General features: G+C 38.0%; 1 protein-coding gene across 1 annotated transcript; it reads right to left on the bottom strand.

Annotated features, from left to right (window-relative positions):
- Positions 1-2,322: 2,322 nt before the first annotated feature.
- On the bottom strand, positions 2,323-4,516 carry LOC140377703 (cysteine-rich protein 1). Its single transcript, XM_072463239.1, has 4 exons — positions 4,329-4,516; positions 2,694-2,788; positions 2,577-2,631; positions 2,323-2,510 (listed from the first exon to the last, which is right to left on the bottom strand). Exons 1-4 carry the CDS (start codon positions 4,369-4,371, stop codon positions 2,500-2,502), a joined length of 204 nt encoding a protein of 67 aa, XP_072319340.1. The 5' UTR covers positions 4,372-4,516; the 3' UTR covers positions 2,323-2,499.
- Positions 4,517-13,708: the final 9,192 nt, after the last annotated feature.

Genomic DNA, 13,708 nt, shown 5'->3' with positions numbered 1-13,708 from the left:
TGTGTCTCTCTAGTCCATTCTAGTCCCTATTATATTGTAAACACGCAAGTAAACAAGGTCAAAGTAGAGATTTCATTTACATCCTTGATCCTAAAGGACTTTTCCACTTTTACTCGTTGGCCACATTGCTTAACATAATAATATTGGGCTATCGCACAATGACAATGGGTTCTCTATTTTATCATGTCCTGGAGATTAGCAACATAGATATTCAAACAGTAGTGATATAAAACGCACTGCTGTATTTATTGAGTGAAAATCGACTTAACGGCAGTTTTATCATTTTTGCCACTAGATGTCGATAGAGAGCTTTAGGCCTGATACATTTACCTTTTGCGTCACTTTCTTTAACTTTGACTTTGCTTCAAATGCTTCTCTCAGCTGATTCAAACATTCAAATTAACATGAAATTGTTGTGTTGATAGAAGCCCACATATGTCTTCAAAAAAGGTTAATTTTGTCCTCCAAGTTGTTTATCAGATGTATATTCTCCTGGCCCTGGTCTATTTAAAATAATATCTATCTGCTGAGCCACACATAGACTAAGTTACAGCACTCTACTGCCCCATAAAAAAGCACGAGCACTGATTTGAATGTCATGAAAGTACAAATGGCGTCTTCTAACCCTCAGAGTATTACCATTGCTCTCTCCTTCACCCTCAGACTGCCTCCACCTTTACCACAGCCGCTCCCACCCATTCCTCTAATGGGCAATGTAGCTGAAACATGCAAATGAGCAGTCAGCCAGCTGGTATCACAACAGCCATGTGATCTATCAAGGTAGGGGGTTCAGGGTGACGCCAGCATAGAGAGAGGGCGGGGACGCGAGTGGGGGAACAGAGACGATTCAAAGGTTTCGTGGTGGCAACATTGTTACACAGGTGTTTTTATTGATGCCTTTTTTTGCATTGTGTGCCTTATCTTTTGTCCAAATACACTCTTAGGCCACAGGAGTAAAACCTGCCAGACCAAAACCCGGATTAAATTGACAATGCCAAGTGAAAACGATTCTAGGATTGCACCCGGTACAAAATTAAATCCAAACTGTTTTATTGCAGAAGTGATGCATCTAAAATTCACTCCCCGGCCTAAGATTATGTTTCAAATTCAAAATATGTTTCAAATTCTTACAAGCGGTATGTATTTATGTGGATATACAGAGATTCCTCACCCACATTGCCTTCTCTTTTTGCGTGCGAGGCTGTGTTCCTCACTCAGCACAGTGTGACAGGCCCCTGCAGCCCTCAATGCTCCCTGAACACAATGTATGAACATGTGTGTGTACGTGCGAGAGATACATCGATGCCCGATCCATTCCAGTGGATTCTGCTGGCACCATCAGTGTTCTGCTCTGCCAACAGAAACCATCTCCTCCATCCCTCGTCTTCTTTTACCCAAGTCCCCTGAGTGTAGAAATGTAGGGGCCTCGTGCCAAAGGTACCTGGGGGTCCATACTCAATTGCACACATGGCAAATTATTCATGAATTCGGGCACATTTGGTGTTATGCAAATACATGCTTTACATCACATTGACTTTGTTATTATTTTAGAGATATGACATCAATGATACTACACCATGCAGCATATTTCTGCTTAACAAGGAGTTGTACATATCTCAAATCACTAGGGTTGTCTCTTTATGCAAACTAAATCATAGTGGTTCTTCTTTTCTTGAGTCTAATAGCTTAGGTGTCTGTCTAATTTTCATTCTTTGTCAGTTACCTTCTGTATATAAATACTATAGTATATGAGAGGGGTTAAGGCCTGAGGAAGCCATATTCTAGTCTGCAAGGCCTAATAACAACACAAACAATACAAAAAGTTGTTGTTTTTCTTTCTTTTTTAAAATTTTACTTATAAAGGCGCATTATCCTTTTTTGTATTTTCATCATTAAACTATAACATGCTTGGATCATTACTTTACATTGTGTTCACATTAGAGCACAATATTGATCTAAAATGGCTTAGTAGTAGAAAACGGTTTTGACTTCCTGTGCAAAACTGATAGTCCCCGCCTCCTCATTGTGGCATTTCACCGTAACAAGCAGAGCATTTTAATTTACCTATTTTTATTGTAGAAAAATGGCTGTGTGACAAGTGTTGACCATCTGACCTTGAGTATGAATTTTGTAGCAGTGGGCAGAGATAGGGGATAGGTGAAAACACTACTTTTCTGATGACTTAAGTCTCAAATGTTAGACAATACAGGATTACTCAAACATGTAATGTTATAACATGGATAAAATTGGGTAAAAGTTGATTGTACATAATATGTTCCCTTTCAATTTACATATTTCCAAATGCAATATATTCCTAACAATAACACATTTATTTTTAAGTATGACATAGCTTGTGTTTTAGTACTTTTTTTTTCTGGGATCATTACAACTTTAGAACAGGAGGAAAAACATCTTTTGGTGAGGTAGTTCTTTCTCTAATGGTCAGTTTGTAGGTCAGGATTAGTTTGATCTATAGTCATTATTCCATGGCACCAATGGTTACCTATTACCTGTGAAAAGAAAGACATTTAGTGATCATCAAATATTACTATTTATATACCAGTTTATATCTGTACCTCTAGGACCAAACATCTTCAAGTAGCAGTGGGAGCAATATGGCTTCTCATCATACTAAAGGAAAAACAGTCATATTGTTATATCCATACATCTGTCATGTATTTCATCGGCTGTACCTCTGCGTGTTGTCCAGCGTTGAGTTGTCTGTTACACTTATGACATTTGAGACACAGTTGGTGGTAGTCTCTTCCTAAGGACCTCTTCCTTTCTCCTGTGTCATAATAAATAAATAAAAAAGTGAAATAGTAGTGATAGTGATTTAGTATGAAAATATAACAGATCCCTTTGATTTCCTGTTAAAAACTGCAAAAACGACAGACCGCATCCCTTCATTATAGATTTACATTTACAAAATACAGAACTCTCTCTCTCTCTCTCTCTCTCTCTCTCTCTCTCAGTCTCTCTCTCTCTCTCTCTCTCTCTCTCTCTAAATAAAGAAGTTTATGTGCTGTTATGTTTGTTTTGCAGCACTCTGAGACTTGTTAGCTTCCATCTTCAGCTCTTTCCCGCCACAGTACAAAGAGGCTGAGAGTGCAGTGTTAGCGCAGGAAAGGGAGTAAGTAGGCCAGGTCACATCACAGAGTTTGAACTTAGCTGCTACTTGAATCCACAAGTAAAACCAGCTGCACTACGACTGCGTTTCTGAGTGCTGTTGTGCTTTGAGTGATTTAAGAGGCGGGCAGTAACCATGGAAACATACCCACATACTGTACTTTTGCACACGCAGGTAACTTTTATCAAATAAAACTGGATTAGGCATGTACATGACAGATTCTCCTGTTTTTCTAATTAGTACTTCTTTTATTGTGATAGTTCCTAAACATCTATTTTTTCTTTTACACCAGCCAAATGGCTCTTTATGATGAAAAGTTACAACAATATGCATATAGGCTATGAAAATTATAGAAAGTAATGGTAAGTTCTAAAAAGGCGTCCCTGGTTATCAATATGCATCCAAAATGCAGGGACAGTTTACGGAAAAGAAACATGATTTTTTTGAGTTTTGACATTCAATTATATAAATTAAATAAAAAATAAAGTTGGCGTTTTAAATTGATGTATTCAATTATAACTACTGTGTAAATGATATGAGCTTTGGCCCATGTTTACAACATGGTTGCTTGGTAACAGTCGCAGATACCTGTACTTAGCTGTCCATGGCAGAACTAGAATAAGTACAATTATAAACTTAACCAAGAGCCAAACTAGGCAAAACTAGGCAAGATTTTAGGTGAATTCATAAATGTTAGCATTTGTCATTTGACATTCATAAGCTAAGTGTTGAATGTCAAATGTGTAATGTATGAATCCTCTGTATAAATGTATAAAGTCAGATTGTCTAAATTAAATCAGAACATATCACAATAGTTTTATTTATTTTTCAAATTGTGTTTAATGTAACAAGCTGTACATGCACAGTTGTTGTGGGACTAAAAACAATATAAGTGTTATTCATGCATAGTAAGCTAGAAATTAGAGTGACTGTTAGAAGGAACCCTCAAAAAAACCTTCATCTACCCACATCCTGTTCTCACAATATGCAAACTTCAACGTGTTTGTGCAAAAAAAGAAAGAGATCTTTTGTATATATTTTTTTAGATTATAAAATATACAAAATAGTGTAGACAAAGCAGTGCATTTACATTTCAATGTCAATTTATGGAATACATTTTGATTTTAAACACGATGGTAACATACTACTGCACAAAACCAGGCTGGCAAATGACGCAAAAAGAAAAGAACAAACTCACCAAAGTAGACAGGCTTCCCACAGATTGGACAGTAGCTAACCATGATATGATTTTATCAGTACAGCACAGTCTGTGAGGGATGGTGCGAAAACGTTCACTTCTCTATACGTTGGCATAAGTGTGAGGCTGTGAGCTGAATATTAACAGGAAAAGTGCTAACATGCAGACATGTCATCCTCTTTTGAAGTCCGGGCCAGGATGTGGTGAGAGAGACGTCACGTTGAGAGGCGTAATTTGATTTGAGCACATGGCACTATCACCAATATATGTTTTTAAAACTGTTCAAATGTCTTACTTTTTTATTTTTGTTATGAAGATTCAGGGAAGGACATTATAATATTGCGTGGATCATTATTTGTAATTGGAGAAATAATTCAGTTGTGTTGTCTGGACTCTGTTTTTAGAAAAACAAAATGTTTTGACTTTCATCCAAGAGTCATCCTCAATCTGCAAATCGAGTCTGGGAACTCCTGGTAAAGACTGCTCTTCTTTGTTTCCTATCAGTCCTGTAATGGCCTATCGACACCCTATTGTAAACTGACATTCGCTCCCTCCTCACTGAGTACCTGATTAGCATCAGAATTCCCTGGGCATCTACCGCTCCAGGGTCTCAAAACACTATTGTATACAACCGGAAGGTTGAATCTTGAACCTACATTTTGTTTTTAAGAAACATTCTGTTTGCCTCCTTTCAAAGCATATTTTCTCCCTGCTTAGAATCTTTACCTCACCGTCTTCAATTGAGTGATTTGTGGCTTTAAGATGATTTGTCACTGTATATTTAAAAAAATCTTTAAAAATGTTTTATTTATTTATTATTATTATAGTCAGACGTGTATTTTTGTGTCCTCAGAAGTGTCTCTGGTGTTACTGGTCGGACTCTGGTCAGCTGATTTAAACATATTTTAGAGTTTTGGATATTGTCTTCCGACTTGAGGCAATTGGACGACAGCAACTTCTGCAGTCTGACTTCTTCAGCGCTATATCCCAAGTATGAGAAAGTCTGTATGCCCCCTCATCCTCGTACACTTTAATGTATGAATTTGAATCTATCATTGCAAGCTATAACGTGTTATTTTTCATTTTGCGTATATGGTTAGTAAATAAGGCCATCCTTGTCCGCATTCGCCTTCACAAACACATTCTCAACCTTCAGATTCCTGACTCTCTTCCCTGTGGCTTGATCGAGGTCTGCTCCCAAACAAGTTTTTGTTCATGACCTTTTAAATGTTGTTGTTTTTGCGTTTATGAAATGCTAGTCCAGCCTTAGCACTGTAGAAAAGAACTAAAGCAGTTATCTGTGGTTCAAATTCCCATCTCCTCTCTCCTTACCTGCTCTTTTCACCCTCTTTCTGAGATTAAAACTAACTGTTGAATCTGTGAATTGCGAAAGGAAACTTGATATCAGCGCTTTCTTTCTCTCTGCCTCATTGTCCATCCTCTTTCGCACACTTTGTCTCTTCACTGACATCTCGAAGAATATCTCTGGTCATGTTGGTTTGTGGGGGAACAGTGTCTGGTAAGTTATAAAGAACGTGTTCTAGATTACAACAACAACTGCACTCGCAGATTTAAGATGTAATGAGTTACATTTAGTTTGTACTGTATAGTGACATTTTACTTGTATCCAAGAAGCCTCTCACATAAAAAAAAAAACTTTTTTAAAAGTCTTTTTTATTTTTTGTTGTCAAATATGAAAAGGTAAAAGAGTGGGTTTCTAGTAGTAGTAGTAATAGTAGTAATCTCTCTTTTTTTTAACCATTTTTTTTTGTTTATCAGAAAATTGCACACACAAAAATTGAGATTGCATATTTTGTATTTTGCCTCTTCTTCTTGAGTAATTTTATTTCAAAGTACTTTGACTACCATGCTGGCTACCACCTCTGCAGGTCTCAGTTCTACAATAAATGAAGATTGTTGTGGCAGGTGATATTATTTTCAAATCCAGAAACGTATCAACATTTTGGAATATTTTTTAAGAAAGAATAATAAGTTTGAACAAATCCTCTAAATTGATAAAATTGGAGCAGGGGGGGGGCATCAGGTCCACATTTCCCTGTGGGTATCTGGTAAGTCTGTGCGTCAACAACTGCCTAAGCTTTCAAACTCTCTGGCATGTACAGTCCATACGCCTGGTCCACTTTTGCAAAGTCATGGATCCACCAACATGAGGTGTGTGTGTGTGTGTATGTGTGTGTGAGGGGATTGTGTTGTGCCTCTGTGTGGGAACATTTGCTAAGCCCACATAGCTCATGGAAAAAAGAAGCGGAGGAAAAGCCGGATCCTCAGCTGTGCCTTATGGTGGATAAACTTTCGTATAGGCCAAACCCTTCGTGTGCTAGTGCAAAGTGCTTGTGTGTGTTGGGAGGTGGGGTCCTCAGAGACAGACTTGGGACGGCTGCAGGGATGGGCTCCTCTTCCCACAGTCTCAATCACATGCGCGCACACATGTCACACATACTGTATGCTGCAAGGACGCACATTCAAAACCCAGGCTTGGATAGGATCCCTTTGCCTCACTGGTTCTCACACGCCCACTCGTCATCACGTTTCACTTCTTGGCATCCTTCGCTCGCCTCAGAGCTCAGAATATGACATGGTTTTAGGGTTGCATCTCAGTTGCGTACACACAATCAGTCCTGTGTTGCAAGACGTGAGGCCAGTGGAATAAAGCTGTGTTTAAACAGAGATTGATTGGATAAACAGCAGTGGAGGAAAACTATAAGACTACACGATTTTAGTGGAGTAGGATGTGCTATTATTTGCATTTTAATATATATTTTTTTTGTTTGAATTAATTCACAGAGGAACTGTAGGAACTACTTGGATGAGTGGCAAAATGTCTTCAAATTAATTTTCTTTTTGCTATTAATTCACAAAAAACAATAACATGTAGTGTATAACATTCTGGAGATACAAAACCAAATGAATTACTTCAATTTTAAAGCAAATAGTTTGCGGGGCATAGTGAAGACACAGAAACTCACATGGAATTAAATAGAGTAAACAAAGCACCAGTATAGACATTGTTGTGGCTTGTTTTTTTTGTTGTTGCCCATATTAGGAACGCAAACATAAAATGTACTTAAATATCATATTTGTAACACTCATCATTTCTTTATATTTCGGAAAATACAAGGCAGATTTTTATTTGGCCCAGTTCCACGGGTATTTTGGCGTTATTCTGCAAGCCGTTTTGATTTGTTTTTTTGGAGATTTGTTTTGTTTTTGACCCCCCTCTGTGAAAACCTTTCTCCAATCCAATTTTATAATCCTGTGCTTAGTGTCTGTCTTTGTGACTCACAGACACCAGAAAAAAATTTATACCTGTCTTTTATAATGACTAGGGCCTCACAAATTCCCCGATAGCATGACAAGCTTTCAGTATAAGAGTATAGTTTAGAGACACTAATGTTATTTGATCTGTTTTAATCGATTGCAGCAGGAAGAGCATAATTACTCCCCCTTGTTCCTCCCACTCTCTTCCCACATGTTCAGTGACACTGGTCATGTTTCTCATAGTTACATTGGGCTCAAGATATATACTGAAATGGAAATATTATTCACATTTTACATTATTTCAACTAGCAAAATATGTGGGAGGAGTGTTTTCTTAGCAACAGGTGTTTATTTTATTTACTGGTACTCAGGACCGTGTTCTGCAGCAAAGGACCAAAAAAATATATAAAATAAAAAAATAATTCACAACAAGAGCAGACAGTCCCCAAAATAGTATGGTGTCTTTGTAAATATGTCCAGTGCTGGGAAGTAACTGAATGCATGTACTAAATATATGTATTCAGAATAATTGTAAGTAAATGTATTCCACTACATTCTTTTATTTGGTGGTACTCAGAAAGTTACTTTTCTACAATAAGAGGAATACATAGTGGTATTTGATAATGAAATTTAGACTTAAAGCTGCAATAAATTAATCTGAAAAATCTGTCCCAAAGCATCCCCTGCTCTTTGACCCACCTTCTTGGCAAGGACAAAATACAAATAAAAAACAAGATTGGACCAAGTAAAGGAATAGTTACATTATTATTGGTATTCAGTATTTCATATCATTCAGGCACGCACTTTTACTTCTGTTGATCAAACTTTAAAATGTATCTTCAGTTTCTAAGATGTGCTATTGTTGGGTTATGTTTATTATTTTGTCTGTTATTACCTGTCTTTTCTTTTTGGAGGGTCCATAACCTGCAATATCATGGCGATCTTATTGCTTTTCATGGAATGTTCTGCAGTATGACATTAAACTCATCTATCTCCATGGAGACAAGCAAGTGATATTGGCCAAGTTAGAGGTCAGAGCTGTGGAGAAGTAAGTCTGCTCAGTTTTTCTTTTCATATAAATTGTAATAAAATAAAAGCAAGATAAATATGTTTTGCGCCATTCATTCCAGGTTAAGGGAAATGAGTAGATGATGTACCCGCTATACCAGAAAAGATAGTGCAGTTTTAAAAATGCAAATGAATTGGTAAAAACAACAAGCTAGTTTCAAATTGGCCTGTGCATTGAATCTCTCAGGAACAAGAGGGTCATAGTGTCATAGCAGATGAAACAACATCAGTGAAAACGCACATCAATCCACGGGGCAAACTTAAAAGGCCCCTCAGGCCGGCACTTTAGCCACTTTAAAAGCCCTTAAGTTTCTCAGTGGGGTTCTGACTCTAGTGATCCGTTCTCAGGCCGGTCCCACCTATTGTTTGGCCGAGCTCGGGGGAAACAGAGAGGCAGGCAGAGGAGACGAGCCAATGTGTTGCTTCTTGCCTGTGCATTCTTGGCATAGCTCTTTGCCCTTTTCATTTTTTGACTGTGATTTTTTTTCTCTCCACTCGCTTTAATGGTGGAGCCAAGGGTCCAGTGCCAGCCAAGTCCCACCGCTTCAGCCTGGATCAGCCACAGAAACACTGGCTTCCTCCTCCTCTCAGCTTTTCCTTCTCGTTCCCAGTGCATGGCTATACTCTGCCTTCCTTTAATTTTTATTTTTATCCTACAAGAAACAATGAAATGTAGTCAGTCAGCAAGCTATGTTAGTAACCCATGGCTTTTGCCTTTCCCTTTCATTACAAACACGTGGAGAATTTTGTTTAAAAATTGATAGATTTACATGCTAAAGACATTGGCATGTGACAAAAATGTACACTCCAACTGGCAGCTGAATAAATGCTGATTGGAAGATCTAGAAAACAGTATTTTTACAAGACTGATCATGTTACGTGCTAATTAGAAACAAAAAAAATGGGAGGATGAAAGTTTTTGATTATGCTGTTGCAAGCCATATTTCTCTCTCTTTGTAACCTTGTTGTAGCATCAGAGGAGTCAGAAAAAATACAATCTTGTGTTTCTCTTTTCTATGATATCATTGCATTAAATTATAGCTGCATGTCAATCAGTAACATATGGTTTACTGTATTGTTCCGCGACACTTAATTGCTAGTTCTATTTGTTATTTTATTTACAGCCTACAAATGTAAATGGAAGGCACTTGGCACTCTAATTTGGCTGAATAAAAACTAGAAAATCTAAATTAGCAGGTGCAGGTGCAGTTACACCTAAAAGACAAAACATACTGTTGTAGAAAAGGCTGTAAAAAGTAGATTAACGGTGATAGACGTTTACACCAACCACTGGATCCCTCTGTGGTCGACCATACTACAGTTCTGTTCCCTTCCACACAGGTCTGGTAATTGCTTTGTCTTAATTTCTCCTCTGCTCTAACCATAGCGCACACAGCATTCGCTCCATTCCCAGCCTGTCTGTCTGTCTGTCTGTCACAGAAGAGCACTGATGAAGCTTTGAGGGTTCAGCTGGTCTCTATAAACACATGACTGCCAATCTGCTTTGGATTGTAATTGTGCTGGAATGTGTTTGTACTGTTGTGTGTATGTCATAGAAGTATATGTCTGAAATGATGTCCTTCTCTCCAGTTCCTGACTCTGAACCCATGGCACAAGATCTGGAGATGGGTCTTCAGACACTGCACTGCTCCTGACACGTTGCCCCAGTGACATTGTAAGATGGGTTAAAAGCAGATTGCCCCATTGAGACAATAAGGTACACTTTGCCCTACAGGTGTTCTCACAACAAAACCTTCAAAAAATACAGAAGAATAGGTTGTATTTCTGGACCTGCCTCTGTATTGTTAAGATTGAAAATCCATGGCTTTCATAATTACTACATATGTAAGTTCAACTAAATTTTGTATACATAGTAAGCCTATTTTTCTTTTTTATCCGATAGCAGATTTAAATTGTTTCTCTTTTTGACTTATATACGTTGTTTTTATCATTGTTCATTGTTTTATGTAGCACCGAATCACCAAATCAAGTTCCTATGTTTGTGAATTCTGTTCTTTGACAATGGCAATAAACCTTTTCTGATTCTGAATTATGAAAAATTAGGACTGTTGCCCTAACAATTAACAATTCAAAACATCCTATCTTTTGAAAAGTAAAACAGTCCTCAAAATGTTGCAACAGGAAGCAGAAATTTGTAAAACTGATACCAATCCAAATACATTAGTTTAAAAAAACATACTCAGATTTCAATATTTTATTGCCATTGTCAGTGAACAGAATTCACAAACCACAACTTGAGATTAGTGCACTTGATTGGTATCAGTTTTATAAAATAATGAATAATAATAAAATATAAACAACCATAAAATATGACATGCATATAAAATAAAATAAAAATGACTTTGACTAAGTATACACACAAAATGTACACTATGGCCAAGAAGAATGGTACACAAACCTTTGAAACAACCCTTACATGAGCAGTAAAATAAATGATTTATACTTAGGTCAAACTAACCAACATTTAATTCACCATGTTTGATTCATGTTATTAAACTAAGAAGAGCATGAATTGCTCTATGGCACAGTTGTACACAAGAGATAAGCAGGAATTATAAATGTCTTTCTGGCACATCAAAATAAATGCAACTTTGAATGAATCTGAAAGACAGTGCTGGCAATTTGCTCCACTCTGTCTTGCCACTGAAATTAAATTATAGATCAAGAAGCCCTAAGACAAAATGCTCCATCTGAGACAAAGGCCCGGCGCTCCTCTGTCTCCGACTCCCATCTCTATCTGCGCAGCCCCATTCATTCCGCCACTTAGACAAGAATCTAATTAGACCAGAATATCAACATTAAAACACATATCTGCCCCCCTCTCGTCTCTCTCTCCTTTTCCCTCTTTGTTTCACTGCTCTCTTCTTCCCTACAGCTGGTGAGTGTTCTGGGACTGCCCCTCCCCCAGTGTTTGAACGAGCCAATAGAAAGGCACGTCAGCGAAATGGCCCCCTCCTCATCACACACTCGCCAGCCCTCCCTTTTCACCCTACACCACCAGCAGCAGCCCATCCATTCCCAGCCCCATCCCCCAGAGGTACCCCTTTCTCCCCCTCTGTGCACCCCACCCCCTAACCCACTTACTCCTCCTGTCTCCACACCCCTCCCACTCCCTCTTTCTCTCTCTCTCTCACCCGAGCTGCTGACACTTCCCCATGGCAGCCAGACGCACAATTGGTATCCATAGTTTTCAGCCCCATGCAGCAATGCTTCAAATTGACCATTTTTAAATCAAACTCCACCTCAAAATGGTCAGATTTTTGTTTTAAATAGAACACGTGTTTAAAGCAGATCACTGTTGTCCTCATTGAGATTCAGATTTATTGCAATTTCACCATGAACACAAAATAATATGTTGTCTTTGGTACTGTTTATAATAATTAAATCAGAAGGTTAAGCTCATAACTGCAATCTTTAACAAGTGCATGTTCAAATACAAAAAACCTGATCACATAAGATGCTTTTATAAGCTGAAATGGTACTATGCTTGTCAACATCAGTGGCAATTGTTCATGCCTTAATTCTTAAATCGGCCGCACATCTATATCTTTCCATTCAAGTTTCTGTTGTCATCATTCAAAACCACCCACCCTCTTGTGTTAAGTGAAACGTTGTTGTTCTCATTGTGGCTCTGATCTCAAATAAATTCACTGTGAACACAGAAGAAAACATTGTCTTTAGTCCTATTTTTAACAATTAAATCAGAAAGCTCATAACTGCAAGCTTAAACAAGTACATGATCAAATACAATAAAACTGCTCACATTGGACAGTTTTTGTAAAGCTAAGGGTTGTCAAAAGTATCAGAAATCAGATCAACTTATCAATACTAAAACTCAATTTAACAAATATTGATACTTAAAAAGACAATATGTTACAGTTTTAGACATGGTAACATTTAAAAAAAAGTATTATTTTATGTCTATTTTGTAAAGAAAACCCTGGTATGGAAATCAGCATCGAGTATCAAGCCTTTAAATGTTAATATCGTGACAATACTAAAGCTAACATTTTACACGCTTGTCAACCTGTGCAATTGTTCTAACAATTATCATCTTTCCCTTCAAATTTCTATTATCATCACTCAAAGCCAATCTACCCTCTTGAGCGTTACGGCTTTCTGGCAAAACCGACTCTATCTGCTTTTAGGACTGGCACAAACATTCTTCTGTTTTCTAACCTCCATGGTTGGAATCTTGCACTGTTATTTCTCCACATAAATTCACTTTCGCTAAACTGTTATTCAGCTGCACTCTAAAACAATATCAATGCCGTGTTTTCACCCATAAAGGTCACAGACAGAAAGCACATTTGATCTAGCTTTCATTGCATCATTTATAAATCATTGCACATTGATTAGCTCACTTCTGCTCTCTACTCAATCAGCCTTCCTGTATATTACACCTATTCGCCATTTTCCTTCTCTCCATCTCCTTCCCCCAATCCTGCTTCCCCTCTCTTTCCACTCTCCTCTGTGGCCTTATCTTATGAATATCGGTAGCACACTGGGTGAAAAATTGATCCTCCCTGGCTGTCTGTGGACCCTGCCTCAGTAGCCCATGTGGTACTGTGTGTGTGTGTGTGTGTGTGTGTGTGTGCGTATGTGTGTGTGTGTGTGATGTGACTCTCTATGTGGGAGAGAGAAAGAGAGGGAAGGAAGGGGGTGAGATAGGCCCTATTTGCATATCATCAAAGTAGGGGAAGGAGGTGTAATGAGAGAATGTGAGTGTGTGCGTATTAGGAGTGGTGTTTATTTGGGGCCGAGTGTGTGTGAAACAAGAGGACCAATGGCAATAGAAGGTGAGATGGACTCTAGGTGGGAAGAGGGCACGGATACAGACAGGCAGAAATACACATTACCTCAAGTTTCCTGATGTATAAGAGTCACACTTTGAATTATGTAAGCAGCAAATGGAAAAAAAAGAGTCATTCATTACAAAGAAAAATCGCTAAATTTGGATTAATTATGAACTTAAAATTGAGTATATTAAGGACACAATAGACACAAAATGT

The sequence above is a fragment of the Eucyclogobius newberryi genome, unplaced genomic scaffold, assembly GCF_026437365.1.
Source record: "Eucyclogobius newberryi isolate DKJ021-1_F unplaced genomic scaffold, fEucNew1.0.hap1 SCAF_4, whole genome shotgun sequence".
In the NCBI taxonomy this organism is placed as follows: domain Eukaryota; kingdom Metazoa; phylum Chordata; class Actinopteri; order Gobiiformes; family Gobiidae; genus Eucyclogobius; species Eucyclogobius newberryi.
Note: the sequence above shows the minus strand (reverse complement) of the source record. Positions and strands in the feature narration are given on the sequence as shown.

Bases quoted from the DNA above. Each gene is read 5' to 3' on its own strand.
- LOC140377703 (XM_072463239.1), bottom strand. From the start codon at position 4,371: ATGGTTAGCTACTGTCCAATCTGTGGGAAGCCTGTCTACTTTG. The intron at 2,789-4,328 runs GTGAGTTTGTTC...ATTATGACACAG, and splicing joins TGGGAAGCCTGTCTACTTTG to GAGAAAGGAAGAGGTCCTTA. The intron at 2,632-2,693 runs GTACAGCCGATG...TTTTTCCTTTAG, and splicing joins ACGCTGGACAACACGCAGAG to TATGATGAGAAGCCATATTG.